Source organism: Abramis brama (assembly GCF_963993115.1).
Source record: "Abramis brama genome assembly, chromosome: 2".
Classification (NCBI taxonomy): Eukaryota; Metazoa; Chordata; class Actinopteri; order Cypriniformes; family Leuciscidae; genus Abramis; species Abramis brama.
The window spans coordinates 65,995,636-66,014,952 of record NC_139964.1 but is presented as its reverse complement, the minus strand read 5'-3'; the positions used below and the strand labels follow the sequence as shown (position 1 = coordinate 66,014,952).

General features: G+C 38.6%; 1 protein-coding gene across 3 annotated transcripts in view; it reads right to left on the bottom strand.

Annotated features, from left to right (window-relative positions):
• The window catches only part of LOC311075142 (cell adhesion molecule CEACAM5-like), an 89,039-nt gene extending 70,062 nt beyond the window's left edge, over nt 1-18,977 (bottom strand). For 2 of the 3 annotated variants that reach the window (XM_084102318.1, XM_084102320.1), the window contains exons 1-4: nt 18,830-18,977; nt 17,277-17,573; nt 16,922-17,164; nt 5,857-6,150 (exon numbers count right to left, since the gene is read on the bottom strand). In XM_084102318.1, the coding sequence (XP_083958444.1) occupies nt 5,857-6,150; nt 16,922-17,164; nt 17,277-17,573; nt 18,830-18,887 (892 nt within the window). In that variant the 5' untranslated portion in view covers nt 18,888-18,977. Of the gene's footprint in view, nt 1-3,756; nt 4,313-4,924; nt 5,014-5,191; nt 5,450-5,856; nt 6,151-16,921; nt 17,165-17,276; nt 17,574-18,829 lie in introns of those variants that run through there. The other variant, XM_084102319.1, reaches the window with a different exon arrangement.
• Between the last annotated feature and the right edge of the window lie 340 nt (nt 18,978-19,317).

Below are 19,317 nucleotides of genomic sequence, written 5' to 3'. Positions count from 1 at the left end.
ACTTTGCTGTTCATAAATGCATTAGATATCATGATGTAGGCTACAATGAGGATTTTATTTTTTTAAATTACCAGGTTAATGGATAATACTAAGTGTTTATCTGCTAAAAATATTGAATCTGTTCACATCTTTGAAATTTTCAAAATATATGTTTTAAACCTATTATTTGTTTTCATACAGAGTCAGGTTTCACTTGTTCTGGCGTATTAAATGGTTCTTTTTATTTGACATTAAGTCCCATACTCGCTGTTTAAAGGTGCTCTAAGCAATGCCACATGTTTTTTTAGGCCAAAAGATTTTTTTGTCACATACAGCAAACATCTCCTCACCATCCGCTAGCTGTCTGTCCCCTGAACACACTGCAAAAAAAGCGGTCTCTGTAGACACCACAGGCTCCACAAACTGGGCTCACCCGCACCACGAAAAATAACAAACTGTTCCAGCCAATAACTGACAAGAATGATTTGTGGGTGTGGTTTGGGGGGGTTAGTGCGTGGATGAGGAGGAGGGAGGGTCTAGCTAGCCTCTGTTTTGTTTGACAATACTTTAAACATCAACAAGAAGTGACGTCACCCAACATCACTTTTAAGTATTATTTGTATCATCATGAACATGAAATAAACAATACGATCAAACATACAGTCAAATGGGAAACACTTTACAACTGTCACGCTTGTTCTGTGTTGTTCCTCTGTTGTCATTAGTCACATGACTGTCTAGTTAAGTTTTCCCGCCTGTCAGTTCAGTTAAATCACCTGTGTCCTGTTAATTAACATCTGTCTCACCTGTGTCTGTTCATCAGTGTTAGTATTTAGTTCCCTTCAGTTCAGTTAGTCTTTGTCTGTAGTTGTCGTTGTATTGTCGTGTATACCCTGCCTGTCTGTATTGGAAGTATACCTGTGATTAAACTGTTACATTGGAGCCTTCAGCCTTTTCGTCTGCCTGCACTTACAACCCGTGACAACAACATGTTACACATTTATTAATATTATTTGAAATAATAACAGTGTATAGTTGTAGCCTATATCCTTGAAGTATAAACTACTGCGTTTGTTTTCATTCATTGACATTAAGCATGATAGGCTATGTTTTAAAATTTTGCTCAACATCATGATATCGTATAATGGAAAAGTGATTTTATTTAGAAGTATTGTTGTTAAATATTGTAGACATGGATCCGATCAAAATCCATATGAAAATTAAGTGTATAGCGCAACTATGACTGTTTAACCCCTGCCCCTCCCTTCTGGTTCTGTGGCTGTGGTTGCGGTTCTGTCTCGAGGAAACAGAAATAATTTCCTGTTTGCGATCAGAGAGTTGGTGGTTTACTGACAGAACCATAAACTGATGTCGGTTAAAGGGATTGTTCACCCAAAAATGAAAATGTTGTCATCATTTACTCAGTAAACTTACTTACAAACCTGTAAGAGTTGATCTCTTCTGTTGAACAAAAAGATTTTTTTGAAGAATTCATATTTTTTGAAGAATGTTGGTATACCAGACAGTTGATGGACCCCACTGACTTCCACAGTAAAGAAAATACTATGGAAGGAGTGGACTGGTCATCTGGGAGACTGACATGCTTTTTGGGCCGATTATACATCTCATAATTTATTTATTTTTGTCTGACAGCCCATAAAAAAATCAGTGACCCAATATTTTTGTTTTGCTTAATTGATGGATCTGGGGTCTTTGTGCCGGCGTAATGGATTTGTCAAAAAAAAAATAAAAATAAAAATCGACAGACTAGCCCATGAAACCAGTTATTAATTTTAGAGTGAATATTTGGAGTGTGCTCCCAAAAACAGTAGCTGTTTTATAATATCTGACTTACGATATGACGTAGGATATAGCCTGACACCAATATTTTTATATATTGTAAATATGTAATTAAATTATACAAACAATTGTGATGGATACTGTTGTAAAGGCTCCTTTAAGAGAGGACTTTTATTCTGACACCGAAAATCGTTCTCGGACTGAGCGCTCTTGTGAGTGAAGTAGCTGTTGCCTGCTGAACGGTTATGTTGCGCCGATCGCTGAGGGGACATTGTTACCTGTGATATTTGCTGCTTAAGTTACCTTGAGGTGTTAGTCATTGACCTACAAGTAAGCATGTTTGTCTTATGTTTGAGTTTATAGAGATTGAAATGTTTAGTTATGTATAACCAGAGAATGTCTAATATGGCGAGAAGTTTCACTCTCAGTAAACTTCCGGCTTCTGAACTGGTTGCAGTTCCACTCTGATTCCATATGAGGGCGCTCACAGGACGAGTGCAGAATGAATGGAGGTCTATGGCGCTATACCAATAAAAATCCACTTTTCTCAGGATATAATTTTTTTTCTAGTAATTTGAATGTTGTATTCGAAAGGAGATGCAAATAAATTACACATTGCTGGGTGTTAGATTTTTTTGAGTCACTTATTTGCTTTAAAAAGTCTTTTAAAGTGTCAATGACGTCATACACATGTACGACCAGAGATACTGCTTCACGGCAATCCTTCAGTCACTCTGGTGCGTTCGCGCTCTGCATTTTCTTTTCACTCGAGGCATCGACAACACAGCTGACACAGGTAAACACACGTGCTAGAAGAGTTTTTGTTTTGTTTGTTTCTGGTTCCGCTGCGGATGACACTATGCCATCAAGCGGTATCTCTGGTCGTAATCAGTCCTTCACTGACCAATCAGCGTTCATTAGCAGAATGCTAGCGTGTTATGGGCAACAACAACTCAACCTGTAATAAATCAAAAGGACATAAGTACTCGTTTATTCAACTTTCGACCTAAAACCCATGTTGAACTTGCAAAATCTACAATCAGATCTGAGATTTCTCAACGGCAATCGGGTGAGAGAGACAAATTTAGCCGTCTAGCCCCATTGACTCCCATTCATTCTGCACTCATGGCGATCGCCCCCAGTGGAACTCTCGTGGAACTACAACCAAAATTCGGTACAATAGGACTTAATAGGGAGTGGGCAGGCTCTCCGTAGACGGGCTCTGGTATAACTGCCTCACGCACGCATGTTCAGACATGCTCTCAGCTATTGTTTCTCTTAGTTTAGCTTAGAGACGCTGTTCTATATGTGACTATTCTTCTTTATTGAGATGTATGTCACTGTTTTTTGGTTTTGATGGAAATTTATCATTCCTTTGGAGCTGTTTATACCAGATGAGTGATGTAAATCTGACGTGCTCTCTTATTCATATATGGAGTGATGTTCATCATCTTAAATGGTTGCTTATGGTCAATAATTCACAATGTGATGGCTTATTTTCCTTTATTGAATTGTATATTCTATGGAGAAATGTCACTAATGAGGATTTAGTATGCTTTGGTTGCCTTTATCTACCAATGGATGTTTAATATTGTATATGCCCAACTTAACCTTGTTATTCACTATCCTTTTATGGTGTTTCTTGTTTTCCAGACTAATTCCTCTACTGTTTGTAATACCTACCTGTGACATACCTGTACCTCTGTGGATTGATCTTATATTAATACATCATCTAAACCTGCTCAACTGTCTCCTCATCCTTATATTAAACTGTGCTCTGACAGGCACCCAGAGGGGTTCACTCATCTAATTAAAATCAGATCCAGACAGTCAAAGTCTCCTAAACAGATACAATTTATATTTGATTTAACTTAATTGAAAAAAACAAAAAAATGAAATGCTTCACTACTGGCACAAATCTCCTTCTGAATTTAAATTTTTGTTTTCAAATAGATGTCTTGACAAAATACATTCACATTTAACATTTGACAGAGGATTTTATTCAAAGTGATTTACATTAATTCTGTTTACAGTACATTGCCCTGCATCAAACTCTTCACACTGGCACTAGTGCAAAACAATCCCTCTGCCTTGGCAGCTAAATAAAATAGAATAAAAAGCCTTCTCTACTTTCCTCCACAAAAGAAAAATGAAGCAGAACATTTACTGTAAAATAGTGTAAAATGTATTGTCATGTATTTTTTTCAATGTTTTTCTGAACAACATAAATTTTTAGAAGCAAATTTATTTCTACACAATCACACCTGCAAAACTCTGTTTACGTTGGTGACAGTAAGTAATAAATAAATTATATATCTGCATATTTAACAGTACATTCATATATTCATAACCTGAGGATGAAGTGCCAACACCAGCAGACAGAAAGGTCAAAGAGCAACAGTGAAAGCTGAGAAACAGTCACAGTTCTGAAGACAGACGGTTCAGAGCTGCAGTCGATTCAGTGAAGCTGGGATTCAGAGAGTCCATGATGAGCAGAAGTGTGTGGCATCACACACACTCACAGATGCTGTTTCTGAGGGAAAACAGGTGTTTTATTTACATTATAAAACATATAGCAATGATTTTCCACAAAGAAATTAAATAAACTTAATCTTGCGTCTCCTGCATCAAATGTGGCGTCTTAAAGGGATAGTTCACCCAAAAATGAAAATTCTGTCATCATTTACTCTCCCTCAAGTTGTTCCAAACCTGTATGACTTTCTTTCTTCTGCTGAACACAAAAGAAGATATTTTTAAGAAAGTCGGTAACCAAACGACTGATGGACCCCATTGACTTCCATAGTAGGAAAAAAATACTATGGAAGTCAATGGGGACCAGCAACTGTTTAATTACCAACCTTCTTTAAAATATCTTCTTTTGTGTTTAGCAGAAGAAAGGAAATCATACAGGTTTGGAACAACTTGTAAATGATGACAGAATTTTCATTTTTGGGTGAACTATCCCTTTAAAGGTACATAACAAATGAGGTGGCCGTTACAATTTACAGTCAACATGAATATTTATTAATACATTTATTACATTACATATACTTTTTTTTTTTTTTTGAGCAAATGATAAGCACAGATGAAAGAATGGATACATATTTGACTATTTTTAAAAGATTAAACACAACAGTTGTCTTACCGTGAAAAGCTATGATAGGAAAAGGATTATAATAATCATCATAGTGAGTGAAGGAATGACTGCTGCAACGACACATCCTTTGTTTGATGCTAATGTGGGGGAAAAAATATGTTATAAAACCAATTCCAGGAAAGCATATTTAAATTATCATAGAAAGTTTATTAAATTATATCTTGCTTTACTGATTTATGACATACTCTAAAGAAAAATATGCATATTCATCGTTACTTTCAGATTTATGTGGTTGATATCCCTCCAGCGTCTCACCTTTAAACAGATCTCTCTCATACACCGGATCACTGGTCTCCTCACTCACTGTGTTCTGGAGTGTACAGGTGTAGAAGATTTCTGGATTTCCAATTTTTTTTACTGTAATGGACTCTCCTTTCGGGGTGATTGTCGAACCCTTCAGTGTTTCTCCAGTAGAATTCTTCCAGATGATTGTTTCATTATACGCGCATCTCAAATACACAACACCAGGGTTATCAGTCGGCTCTATTTTAATCACAGGTTTGGGGACCCGTTCTGTGAAAGAAAACAAATATGAACATTCAGTCTATAAAGAAACACAATGAAATCAAACACAACTACACTAGCATTGCAAAAAGTATAATGTGACAGTACCATAGTACAATGATGGTATTAGAGGGTAAAATCCAGTTGTTAAAAACCATAACTTACAGAAAAAGTACTATAATACTACAATGTTTTTTTGGACATGTGGTAATCTTGAAAGTATCTTGGAGTACCATGTAAATACCACGGTATTTATCAAAGTATCATGGTATTACAATCTGATGCCATTATTGTACAATTACATTGTTTTTTTTTTTTTGTTTTGTTTTTTCTGTATGTTAGGCTAAGTTAAAAACAACCATAATAATAATAATATGATGCATTTATAATATTAATATTAATCAATATTCACTCACCCATAACAGTCAATGTGAATCTTTGTTCCTGCTCTTTACCGCTGATGTCAATGGTATAAACTCCACTATGTTCGACTGTTAGTTTAGTAATCGTGATTTGTCCGGTCGCTGTATCAAGAGTCGTGATGCCTTTGAATCTCGGATTCGGGATTGTAGTTTCTCCGTCTTCCCATTCAATCACCTTAACAGTTCTAACACTGTTTATGTGTTTCCATGTGATGTTGGTGACAGAAGGAGGAACAATGTCTAGTTGAAAAGAAACTTCATCACCCACTGCTTTCTTCTCCTCTTTACCTAATCAAAATATGAGAGATTATGTTAGTCAACATTCAACAAGAAAGTCTAGTCTAGCTGGGTAATTTTAAGGAAGTGAATATATACAGTGCAATGCATAAGTGAATACACCCATGCTAAAGTTGACTAAAAAGAGGAATAAAAAATCATATTTTGGAAATTGAACTTAATGCCTTAATTTAAAAAATTAGGAAAAATCCAACCTTTAAGGACACCAATTTTCTTTGTGAATGAATAATGTATCGTAAATAAATAAATGTTCTTCCTTAAAATACATGGTGCATAAGTGAGTACACCCCTATGTTAAATTCCCATAGAGGCAGGCAGATTTTTATTTTTAAGTATTTTTATTTATTTTGTTTTAGGATACTATGCATCCTGATAAAGTTCCCTTGGCCTTTGGAATTAAAATAGCCCCACATCATCACATAGCATTCACCATACCTAGAGATTGGCATGGTTTTATTTCAGTTAGCCTAATAGCTGGTTTGATTTGCATTGAGAGATGATCTTATGGAAAGTACCCCATGCCAATCTCTAGGTATGGTGAAGGCTATGTGATGATGTGGGGCTATTTTAATTCCAAAGGCCAATGGAACTTTATCAGGATGCATAGTATCCTATTTTTTTTTTTTTTTAAATACTTAAAAATAAAAATCTGCCTGCCTCTATGGGAATTTAACATAGGGGTGTACTCACTTATGCACCATGTATTTTAAGGAAGAACATTTATTTATTTACGATACTTTATTCATTCACAAAGAAAATTGGTGTCCTTAAAGGTTGGATTTTTCCTAATTTTTTTATTTAAGGCATTAAGTTCAATTTCCAAAATATGATTTTTTATTCCTCTTTTTAGTCAACTTTAGCATGGGTGTATTCACTTATGCATTGCACTGTATATATAGCCCTTGCTTGATGGTAAATGAAATTAGAAAATAAAAATAAGGTCAATACAGAAACTCTTCAGTCTCTCCTGACTGAGTACAATTCAGTGTAATACTATGATAATGGTTATTAGTTCTTATAGGGGCAGATTTACTAAACAGGGCAAATTAGCATGAGAGCGCAATCCCAAAACAGCGCCGATGAGTGTGTAAAGTTTAGCGCGTGATCTACTGACGACGTGCAAACGAAAGAACATAGATTATTTCCATAATGACCAATACAATCTACCAGTAAATCACCTTGTGTGATTCATTTAAATAATCTCCTCTGCCATAAATGTTGCGCCTGAAAGGGAAACTCGCATATGCAATAATGAAAGGTGCTCTAAGCGATGGTAGATAAACAAAAAGAGCCTAGGTTTCAATTTTGGCGAGAGTTACGCTTTAACAATAATTTATTTTCACACAAAAGAGTATCATGATCAGTTTTTTGGCTGTGTTGGCTGTGTCTGATGATGACAATGAGTCAGATTACTGCGGAAACTGTTGATAGCGGCAAGACAGGCGGTAGAAGATAGTGTGAAAAAAAGAGAGTTGAGGACATCGAAAAAACAAACAACATGGATAAAAAATGGTGGAGCAGTGGAGCCACAAAATGGAAAGCTAAAAGGGAGAAGGATAGCAGAGAGGATTTAATAAGGACTAATATTCCAACCAGATAAAGAGCCTGGCGGCGCCTGCGCCTGCGGTGATGCTAGCAAAGAGGAGTTTAGCACAACATCCAGCCTTGCTATTTCAGATGAACCTGAGCATCAGCACCAGCACGACAAGACAGAGAACCCCAGCCCAGCTGGAGTGACAGACACCTGTTTAAGTGCCCCCCCACCACCACAGTCTCCAACTCCGCTCGAGACCAGAACCAAAGCAGGTGCTTCGGAAGCCGCTGAAGGCGGCAGAGACCCGGCGGTGACGGATAGGTTAACGCACATTACCAGTTTGACAGCCTCAAAATCTAGGCCAATCTATTACTTTTTCCGTTTAGTAAAAACCCTGATTATTATTATAGATGCCCAGATCGGCGCAGAAGCCTTCCGAATCTGCGTCCACCGACCCACCTAAATAAATAATTTTTCTGATTTTCACCACCCCTCTGTCCCCGTATGATGTGTTGCTTTCTAAATCTTGTAACGTTGTTGTATTAATGTTGACTGTTCATTTTTATGACCAGATACGCGTTCTAGGCTTATCAATTTTATCATTTCATTCATCTTGGGGCTCCAAGATTTTGTGCCCAGGGGCCTCTGCTTTCCAAAATCCGTGCCTGGGTGTGAGTCGGTGTAGGACAGAGTATCCACCTTTTTCCTGACGAGCGTACTGTGTTTTGAATTATGTGCAACACTTCCCGTTTGGGGAACTTCCATTCAAAAAGACTGAAACAAATCATTTCTATCGGTAATTATAAGCTTGCACTACAAATAATCATTATCCGTGAGTTTGACTGAATGAATGCTTGGTATTTTAATGCGACATGGTATCACGAGAATATCTACCCAGCAAACAAAACATTTTCACAACGTTGTATTTTGGTTGCAATTAGGTAATTTTGCAATACTACGTTTAAAAAAAAGTTTTAGAAACCACACCTAGAATGTAAAAAATAAAGTATTGTTAGATTATTTTATCTCTATTTATTTTTTCCTGTGCCTCATTCTCAGTCTTTTTCCTTTTTTTTACTCACTGAAAAGAGTTTGCATGCCTGGAAAGAGAGTCATGAACATGAAGCCAATCCGTTCACAAAACATCCTCAGCTTTTACTTCTGTACTTAACTTTTGTACATGGTCCTGGGATGGTGTAACAACCAACCAATAAGAATATACATTACATCATATAAAATGCAAGACAAAGAGAAAAACAAGTCTATTTGGAAGAAGTGCATATTCATGGCAGTAGGCTACATAATCTGGCCAAATCCAGGTCTTCTATCTGGGTCGGTTTCCAAGACACACACATGGAGAATACTTTAAAGCAGGGCTATGCATTTTCGGGAATATTCTCGCTTTTTGCTCGCAGGTTTCTCTATAGAGCTCCCCCTACAGCTTCGGAATAGATATTTGACAACACTGTCGAAAAACTCTTTGGCGACTCTCAGATACCAAAGGCTAATAGATCAACGACATCAAAGCAGATGGGACATTCTTTAACCCTCTGAGGTCGGCAAACGCGCCCCCGCGTTTTGCTGGATTTTCTTCACGTAGTAGCACAATAAACTTAAATTACTCCGTCATTTATGGTCATACAGAAAAAAAGAAATATGAAAAAAGAATCTGTGATATTTCTACTTTTGTATGTGTCCACTTACAATCAAATCAAAACATTGTGCTATTGTAAAATAAAGAAAATAAACAGGGTGTGCTTTCTGCCTCTTCGTCGCGGTGAACTTTTTTTTCTTGAGCACGTCTATAAACTGAAACAAAACTCAGCGAATACTTGTCACACATTTATGAGCCATATGTCTATAAACATTTAAGTGTGTACTTTTAAATGATCGGATTCAAACTGAAAACAAATATTCTCTGTTTACGTAATCTGTATAAAACCAACAAGATGTCCAGCTTCTCAAACGCTTGCTCATTATTTTTAATTCGACCACGCCCACGCGCGCAAAAGAGATTCACATGCAAATCGTCCACATGGAATGCGAATGCGCTCGTTACCTCAAAAACAAAGCACCAAAAAACTTCACAGCTTTTCGTCGAGTTGGGAAGACACGCAGTGAGCTTACATTGGATTTACCTCAGAAGAAGAAGAATGCGATTTGAAGACAAGAAAGATGTAAGGTAAGGTAATTATTAGTTTATGTTATTGTTGCATAAACTTCACATTGCAGTTGAACTGTTGCTAGATATAAGGTGAATATTATAATATGTAGACCCGTGTTTACTGTGTTTGTGGATATCTGGTCAAACGTAGATATGTATAATATGGTAACCATAATGTTTCATATTTTGGAGCGCGCTCTCTGTTTGAATGTATCATATTTTGGAGCACACTCTCCGTTTGAATGTATCATATTTTGGAGCGCGCTGTGGGTTTGAAAAGCAAAACACACCAAACAAAGACTTCATGTTTTACTCTAATCTCATTTCATATCATCATAACGAATGGAAACATTTGAAGTAACATATGATAATCAATATATTTTTCTCTAACGTAGATGTTACTGAAATCTTTTGGAAGATTTATAGGCTGATATAGGCTATTGTTATTATTATTTTATGCAGCATCATTATACATAGTTGGAAACATTTGTGTGTGTATTCTGTGAATTTTAAAAAGCAATTTTAACCAGAAAAATCTAAAATCTATTTCCAAAATCGTGCAGCCCTATAGTTTCTCTTGATATCAGTATGTTCACAGGTTTTTTTTTTTTTTTTTTTTTTTTACAGGACCCAGATGCAACCGAGTCCTGCTGACTTCAACATTCACACAAGTCTCTGTACATGAACATGGTAAAGTGAAAATCAAACACCTTGGAAATGAAAGGTATGTACAATGTTTTTAGGAATGGCACAAAGGTTTCTGTCTTTGGATCACTGTTTTCAATAATGTGCTTTTTTGTCATTTGTTGTGTATCTTTGGATTATGTTGTGTTGTAAATAAATCCAAACAATCTAAAAGCCATTCTTTTTTAATTCTCCTCATCCTTTGTGCAAGGTTGCTCAGAATGATAGGGCCTGATAGCTCATAATAGGGCCATTAGGGAGGGTCTTTGTCTTTCTCAGGTGTGAAATCCATACATATTAATGATGTGATCACGCCTCTTCGCATGAAGATTTCTTACAGAAAACACGTGTTACAAATTTTAAATCAATATATCGTCTTATCTAAATGAGCAGTCAGGATGATTTTCACATAGTTTTGAAGCAAATATTCTAGGCTACGTGAATTTTCAAAAGTCTTGTGAAGAAATAATCAGTATGGGTTTCATGGCCTTATTTCAGTGACAATTTTTTTTGGTATTTTCACAAACCACGCATAAATGTCATTATCTCTTAGAGACGACCACCATTCAACCCGAAAAAAGTCATATAACTATTCCAATGACTCCGTAGCTGTTCGGTTAAGGTAAAAAAGTTACTTAGTTCACCTTTAAAACAGATGTGTGTAGAGAAGCAAATACTTCTCTCCCTACCAACCCTTAGCTCCCCTCTCAGTGAAACACCCACTGTGAATCCTGTTGAATGTGCCCTAGTTATTGGCGATTCTATTACACGGAACATGAAAATAGAGACACCAGCCACCATAGTCACATGTTTGCCGGGAGCCAGAGCGCCTGACATCAAAGCAAATTAAAAAGTGCTGGCTAATGCTAATCGTAAATTCTCTAAGATTATTATTCACGTCGGCACAAGTGATGTTCGACTCCGCCAGTCGAAGATCACCAAAATTAATGTTAAAGAGGTGTGTGAACGATGTCAGGCACTGTAATTTGCTCTGGCCCCCTTCCTGTTCGCAGGAGTGATGATATACTTAGTAGATTGTCCTCACTCAATGGCTGGTTGTCTAAGTGGTGTCCGCAAAATAATATAGAATTCATAGACAATTGGAAAAGTTTTTGGGGCAGACCTGACCTGTTGAAAAGAGATGGTATTCATCCCTCCTGGGATGGTGCTGCTCTCTAGTAATATGACACATAGTCTTAGAGCTCAAACATGACAATCTGGGGCTCAGGTCAGGAAGCAGACAGACTGGCTAAACCGACCGTCTGCTAGCTGTCTCACGTCACCAAGGTCAGATAAATCCCATCACTCAGATCATTATCTAGTCTCGTGTAAACTTCATTTAGCCAAGGCTGCAAAGCCGACTCCGTGTTACAAATATGTTAGACCTATCACTTCTGCCAGTAAAGATTGCTTTATTAATAATCTTCCTGATCAGTTTCATTATCTCAGCATCCCAGATAGCTTAGAAGAACTCAATATTGCGAATTAAACTTTTAACTCTCTTTTCCAGCACTTTAGACACAGTTGCTCCGTTGCACTTAAAGAAGATTAAAGAAAATAGTCCAACACCGTGGTAAAACGAGCACACTCGGGCCCTTAAGAGAGCAGCCAGAAAAATGGAGCAAAACTGGAAGAAAACAAAACTAGAGGTATTTCGCATTTCATGAAAAGAGAGCTCGATTGCATACAGAGAGGCCTTAAAAGCTGCTAGATCTGCTTATTTTTCAACCCTATTAGAAGAGAATAAACAAAACCCTAGGTATTTATTTGGAACAGTGGCTAAACAGCTTAAAGCCCAGAAGTTTCCAAGCAGCACAGCAGTAATGACTTTATGAACTTCTTCACTTATAAGATTGATAATATCAGGGAGAAAATTATAACTATGCAACCGTCTACTACAGTAGATATGAATTGTGTAATGTTCCTCTGCTCTCTCCAAGTCAATTCATTGACCCAATTCCTGCCACTTGATTGGCAGAAACCCGGGAAGGAAGAAGAGCACCGCCGCTATTGTGCAAATCCCGTCAGTTCCGCCATTTGCTGAGGTCATCCACTCACTCGCGGGACCAGGAGGTTCAGGCTGCGGGGACTCCATCTACCCATGCCCTGTCCCCTCACATGCCTCTAATGAAGATGGGTCCTACGGATGACCCTGAGGCGTTCATTGATCTCTAAGCCTCATTAGGTTCACAAGATTAATTTAAGCCTATGTGGTTGCCCTGCACGCTTAATAAACAAACTAAAGCTGGTCCAAAATAATGCTATAATTATAATACATACATTCTCAGAAAAAAGGTACAAAAGCTGTCACTTGGGCGGTACACTTTCAAAAGTCCTTGCCTAAAGAGTGCATAATAGTACCTCATAGTTACATATTGGTACCAAAAGTGTACATTTCAGTACATAAAGAAGTCTGTAAAGAAAATAATTAATTGTTTAAATTTTAAGTGTTTGTAGTGCCGCAATTTTAAGTTATATTCAGCTTTAAATTTGAAACTGTATTAAGTGACAACTTGGATATTTGAGTTATCTCAACAAGTTCAATCTAGGGAAGTTATTTCAATGATACATTTTAAGTTATGATAACTAATTGCAATACTTTTTTACAATGAATAGATAAGTGTTTCTAAACTTTTGACTTATCTTCAGTAAGTTCACAGTGTGATAGATTTTTAATAGGTAAAACAGTAAACTGTATATTAAACTAACCATGTCTCTAACATCTAACCTTACTTTCTTTTTCAGGCCTAACATGATAACACTTTGAAACACAATGTACTAAAACATTCTGTCCTGTGTTTTTGAATGTTGTATGTTGTGTTGCCATACCCCTTTTACTTTGGTTGTGTGAGTGTATAAATAACAAATATTGGAATTGAAACTAGACAGATGACTAAATTTTAACCTTGTGATTAACAATGAAGTAATCATTAAAACTAAGTTTGCTTTACCTGGTAACAGAAGGGTTTGTCTATGAAAACCAATCAAATTGTGGGGAAATTATGTAATGCAGCATGACATTTTTGCCATACCTACTTATTCTATAAAACCGGTTGTATTCTTTTAGCTGGTGGGATTCTCAATGGATCCTCCAGCCTTGCTTTTTCTTGAGGGAGATTCTCTGAGAACTGCTCGAGAGATCCCCCGGCCGTGATTAAAGCATTTAAAGGACATTTGCTAAGGTTTGTTTGTCAATTATTCCTGCGCAGGAAGAAAGCTATTTAGGGAAGCAAGTTAGTTAGGTAGACTATATATTAAGCATCGATTGGAGACGTTAGGGATCGTCGATTGGAGATGGCCCAGGTATTTATTAAGCATCGATTGGAGACAGCGCAGGGAGAGCATCGATTGGAGATGTCCCCGGTAGACTTCGGTCAGATGAGATAGGACTTAGTTAGGTTTAGGGAAAAATGTACAACAACAGTTTAACACCATTTTGCAGAGTCAATGTGAAAAATATTGTTGTTTTACTGTCATAGATTCACGATTGTATGTCAGCAGCAAAAACAGGAATATTATGTTCCCTATTGTCCGGTCACTACGACGTACATCGTGGTGATTGACGAATAGGAATCTCGCTAGAGAGACCAATCTACTTCGAGTGAAACTAAACAAGCCAATGCATATTGGCGTGCAATCATTTGCATCAGCTGTGCAGCCTCGCAGCGCGGGTATTTAACGAGCAGCTGGTGTGATTGCACTTCAGCTTTTTGCTTCAGAGCCGAGCGTTTCGATGCTGTTTAATCTACTGAGTTATCAAACAATGAGCAAGCTCTTCAAGATGATCTCTCGTGTCTGGTGCGGGCAATACAGCGCAGCAGAGGGGTCGACTTTCTTTTTCTCTCTCTTTTGTTTTTGTGTTACTGAGCCCCAAAAAAAAAAAAAAAAAAACTGTTTTCACAGCTGGTAACGGTGGTTCTTACGGCTGGTAAGACCGCCGTGCAGAGAGACAGCGCACGACAGGTTGCATATTTCCTGTCTGTGTCCGCTGCAACCGTTCCCCTGCGTGCTTCAGTACCAAGGAGAGTATTCCCCTGAAAGAGCTTACATGGGTGTGAGTTGCATCTTTCTAAAGATGACATTCCACCCGTGTGTTTCTGGTTGCGGTCGTTTCCTGTCCTCACTGACGGCCACGATCACTGTCTCGCATGCCTGGGAAACATGTGAGACTGTGTTTGTGGGTGTTTCATGTTTTCGCACGGGAACATGACCATGTCGGCACGCCAGTCAACTCTTCTTTCTCCGGAAAGCATGAGTCCCCTCTGCTGCTGGCCAGCCTCTGCTTGTGTGTATAAGCACAGCTGCAGGTCTGCTCGACACTCTGGGAGACCGTGGAGATCGGCGAGAGCTTCCGTCGTGCAAAACCCGACGGGTCTCTCGCTCCTCAGCGTGTCGTGTGCCGTCGAGCTGCAGCGCGGGATGTCATGGCAACCCAGCGCTCGCTCGGCACTCTAGGTGCACGGTCTCCTTGTCTATTCTCCGTTGTAGCGCCCTCTCTGGTGGCCACCAGGAGAGGTCTACTTCAGTAGAATAGCTTGGGTGATCTGAGAGCTGAGGGCTTCTCCTTCGGGGAACCAACTCCCTTGGGCTCCTCCTTCTCTAGCGCATCACAAGTTGTGCAGCTTCTGGATGGGATTGCTGGTCCTTCAAAATTGGAGGAACCTAGTGTTTCATTCAGGGCTCCAGCTGAGGGCAGTTGTCGATTGCTGAATTGGAGAGAGGGCCTGTTTCGTTCTGGAAATGAGGGTGATGCTGAGTTCCCACTGTAATAGTGTGTGTGCTTATGCTGAATCAGATTCAGAACTGACAGCCATGCTTTCCCGGGTCTTTCTCGGATGTGCATTGAAAACTTAGCAGTATGGAGCTATATTGGTGCCAAAATATGGAACGCCAAAAGTGCCAAATTCTGCATAAGTTTTCACCTCTTTCGCTACCCTCGATGGTGGGGTGGCTGTGCCTCTGATGAGCCACCTCTGCCCTGCATGCGAGGCCAAGGCACTCTTATTGCACAAGGGTAGTTCTGAGCCGGAGTTGGGTCCAGAAGCGCCCCTGGCTGTCCTTGCAGAGATGCGAGAGGTCGTCAAAGTACGCTTTCTCGATGCTCCCATCTCACGAGGTGGCCTTTTCGGCGACACTGTTGAGAATTGGCCCAGCAGTTCTCCGCAGTCAGCAGCAGACTGAAGCGCTGCCCCGGACGTACCACCAGAGTGCCTCGTGGGCCGCCCCTCAGTCTACTCATCGCCAAGGGTGTCATCCCCTGCAAAAAAAAGCCAGGAGGCATTGCATCCTCCTGGGCGCTGGCACGTGGCTCCTCGCTAACAGATATCTGTAGAGCTGCGGGCTGGGTGACACCTAACATGTTCGCTAGATACTATAGTCCTCCCGTGTTCTCACCCAAAACGGGTAGAAGCACTGTGAGTACCGGCTCTTTTGGCTTACTGCACCCTACTGTGCATCCTTATTGCTCCAGAGTCAAACCTGTTGAGTCCTCCAACACCCTCGGCCTGGACATGGTGGAGCGTCCGGTGTCAGGCCTTTTTCCGCTGAATCCTTGAGAACAGGGTCTAGCCTGGGTCCCATATGATTGACCCTACGGGGATCCCATGTGTGTATATTCTCCGCGGCTGCTCCTAAATGGAAGTTTGTGTCTTTCCTTTGGGCTAAGTCACCCACTATTCATATGCAGTACAACCCTGGGGTTAGTCCATATGTGTATTCCCACATAACTCTCCTTAAGAATGTGGCTCCCGCAGCGTTCCCCTCCCTCAGATCGGGCACGCTTTCCCAGTGTTATCCGATAATCTCAATGTATGGGTTATCACGGAACAACAGTGACAGATGCTCTCGGTGTAAGCCCTCTCCTATCGTCCTTCCAGGCAAGAAGTTGTGGAGGCTTACACAGTGGAGGCGCTGGATGGGGTGCAGCAGCTGTGGCACTTTGGTAGGGATTCCTATTCATCGATCACCACAATGTACGTCGTAGTGACCAGACGATAGGGAACGTCTCGGTTACATATGGTATCTTTCGTTCCCTGAGGGAGGGAATGGAGATGTACGTCACGTCGCCACATCTGCTGCGACCTGCCGGGGAAGCCAGCTCACCGGCTCGGCTCCTCAGCAAAAAACTGAAGTGCAATCGCAGCAGCTGCTTGTTAAATACCCGCGCTGCGAGGCTGCACAGCTGATGCAAATGATTGCACGCCAATATGCATTGGCTCGTTTAGTTTCACTCGAAGTAGATTGGTCTCTCTAGCGAGATTCCTATTCGTCGATCACCACGACGTACGTCTCCTTTCTAGATTTACAGTAGATATGTTTCCTTAAAGAAAACACAAGAGCATTTTTAACAATTTCAAGAATAAAAAGCAAAAATAACTTACATGATACTGTAACACTCTCACTTTTGCCTTTGCTGACAGGATTGTGTGCCTCGCATGAGTACGGTTTATTCTCCTGGACTTGAGTAGATGACAAGAACACTTTAGGGTTTTTTTCATTCTGGATCATTTTGTCTTCTTTATACCAGGATAGAGTCAGATCTTCTCTTTCTCCGATGTCACAGATGAGAGTCGCATTCCCATCTTTTGTGCAGATGATCTTCACAGCAGGTTTAGGGGCCTTTTCTGTAACAGAAACATGGTGGTTATTTCCTAATACTGTAACAACTATAGAAATATACAGTCTGATTTTGTTATTATTATTGTGTTGGAAGGGTAGAAATATTTGTCATCTTACCATATACTTTAATTTCCACATCTCCTCTACCAAGCTCTGCACCAGCATCACTAAATGCACTGAATGTATATTTGCCCGTGTCCTTCAGACTAACACTTAAAAATCTCAATGATCCATCTTCTTCCATAGATACACCTTCAGGTTCTCCTCTGATAGTCCCACCTTTCCAGCGAAGAATGGTGCCGTGTGTGTCATGGACCCATCTAATCTCAAAAGGTTTCTCATTGTTTTTTGTTGTCAGCTTAATGATGCAGGACGTTCCCTCTAGTAGATCTTTTCCACATGTCTCTGTTGAGACTATAATAAATAAATTCATATTAGTATTTAATAAAACTCAACAGGGTTCAACTGCTCATGTTTGGTTCACTATGAGGAAAAAGCATAAAAACAGAGAATGAATAATTCTCAGAGTGGGTTTCTTTTTAAAGTCAAATTCGGTTCAGACACTAACCTTAGACAACACAGTTCAATATTATATTCCAGCCATAAAAAAATAATTTGCGTAAAACAGCCTATTAAATCAGAACTTAAACAGTAAAATTATTATAAAAACAGCTGAAATGTAAAAGGTAACTTAAAAACACCAAACCATTGTTATGGCCAACAGAACTTAAATTTGTGTAAAGTTACAACACATATGCCCTGACCTGACATTTATATAACTATAAAGAAACCATTCTGAGTTAAAATCTGCCTTTGTTATATAATGACAAAAAATAATATGATACTGAAACTTCACAAATGATTATAATTTAAGACTGTAATTTAATAATTTTTGAACTAGATGTTTGAAACCAACAAATCAGTGCTTGATAAAACAAGACACAAAATAGTTCCTGAAATACAGACTTTGTGCTGAACAATTAAAGTAAAGGGAGTTTCAACAGCGATAGAAAAACATTTTTGGTCTCCAAAGAACATTTCAGTCATAAGGTCTAAAAAGAACCATTTCTTTCTTATTTCGAAGAACATTTTAATAATCTAAAGAAAATTTTCCACTTCAAAGAACTTTTGGTGAAATGGAAAGATTCCATTGTTGTTTAAATGTTCTTCAGAGAAACAAATGGCAATAAAGAACCTTTATTGTAACACTTAAATTTGACTACATATCTAAATGTTCGACTTTCTGTGTGTCTTTTATTAAAGACCGACACGAACAAACACTCATTGCAGCAGTTTGCGTGTAAACGTCATAGATTTGCATTAAAAAGTGTCAGTAAAAATTACAGCAGAAGTGCATTTGTTCAAGTGGTCACTATAAAAGTACATGTGTTGCTTTAAGGACATATTTTTCTTGATCTGACACTTAAAAAATGGCCTTAACTATATTTTTTTCTGACAATTTAGATGTTCTAATATGATTTATAATATTGAGTTGGTATAAAATAATGCAGTATACATGAAAACAAATGTTAATATGGATTACTATTCTTAATATCCTTTGATCGCAACTTTTGATCTCAACTATAAAATATATTTACAAAATAATAGGAAAAACAGCTTCTCCACTTTAGTCTATTAACATATCTATACAAAATGAAGTCAGAACCTACCAGAGAGTGCAGCGAAGCCACAGAGGAATAAAAACAAGAGATTGTATTGGCAGCTCATTGCTCTTCTGAACACAGCAAATGTTGCAGAAACTTTTTCACATTCAACTGGAGGAAACAGAACGAATTTCCTGTTTTGCAAGAATCAGCAGAACCACAGTATTCATTTCGTTTGATCTTCGGAGGGTGGGTGGGTGGATGGTCTTTTTGCAGAAATGGCATGTTAAGAGTCAACAGTTTTATCAACATTTTTTTGTTGTTTGCATCTTTTTCTTTTTATTATGAGCCATTTAAATACATTTCAACAATACAGAGTCAGGTTTCACTTGTTCTGGCGTTGTATTAAATGGTTATTTTTATTTGCCATTAAATACGTCACATACTCGCTGTTTAAGTTATTTTTACCATCATGAACATGAAAGAAATAATACGATCAATTATACATTCAAATGGGAAACACTTTACAACATGTTACACATTTATTAATATTA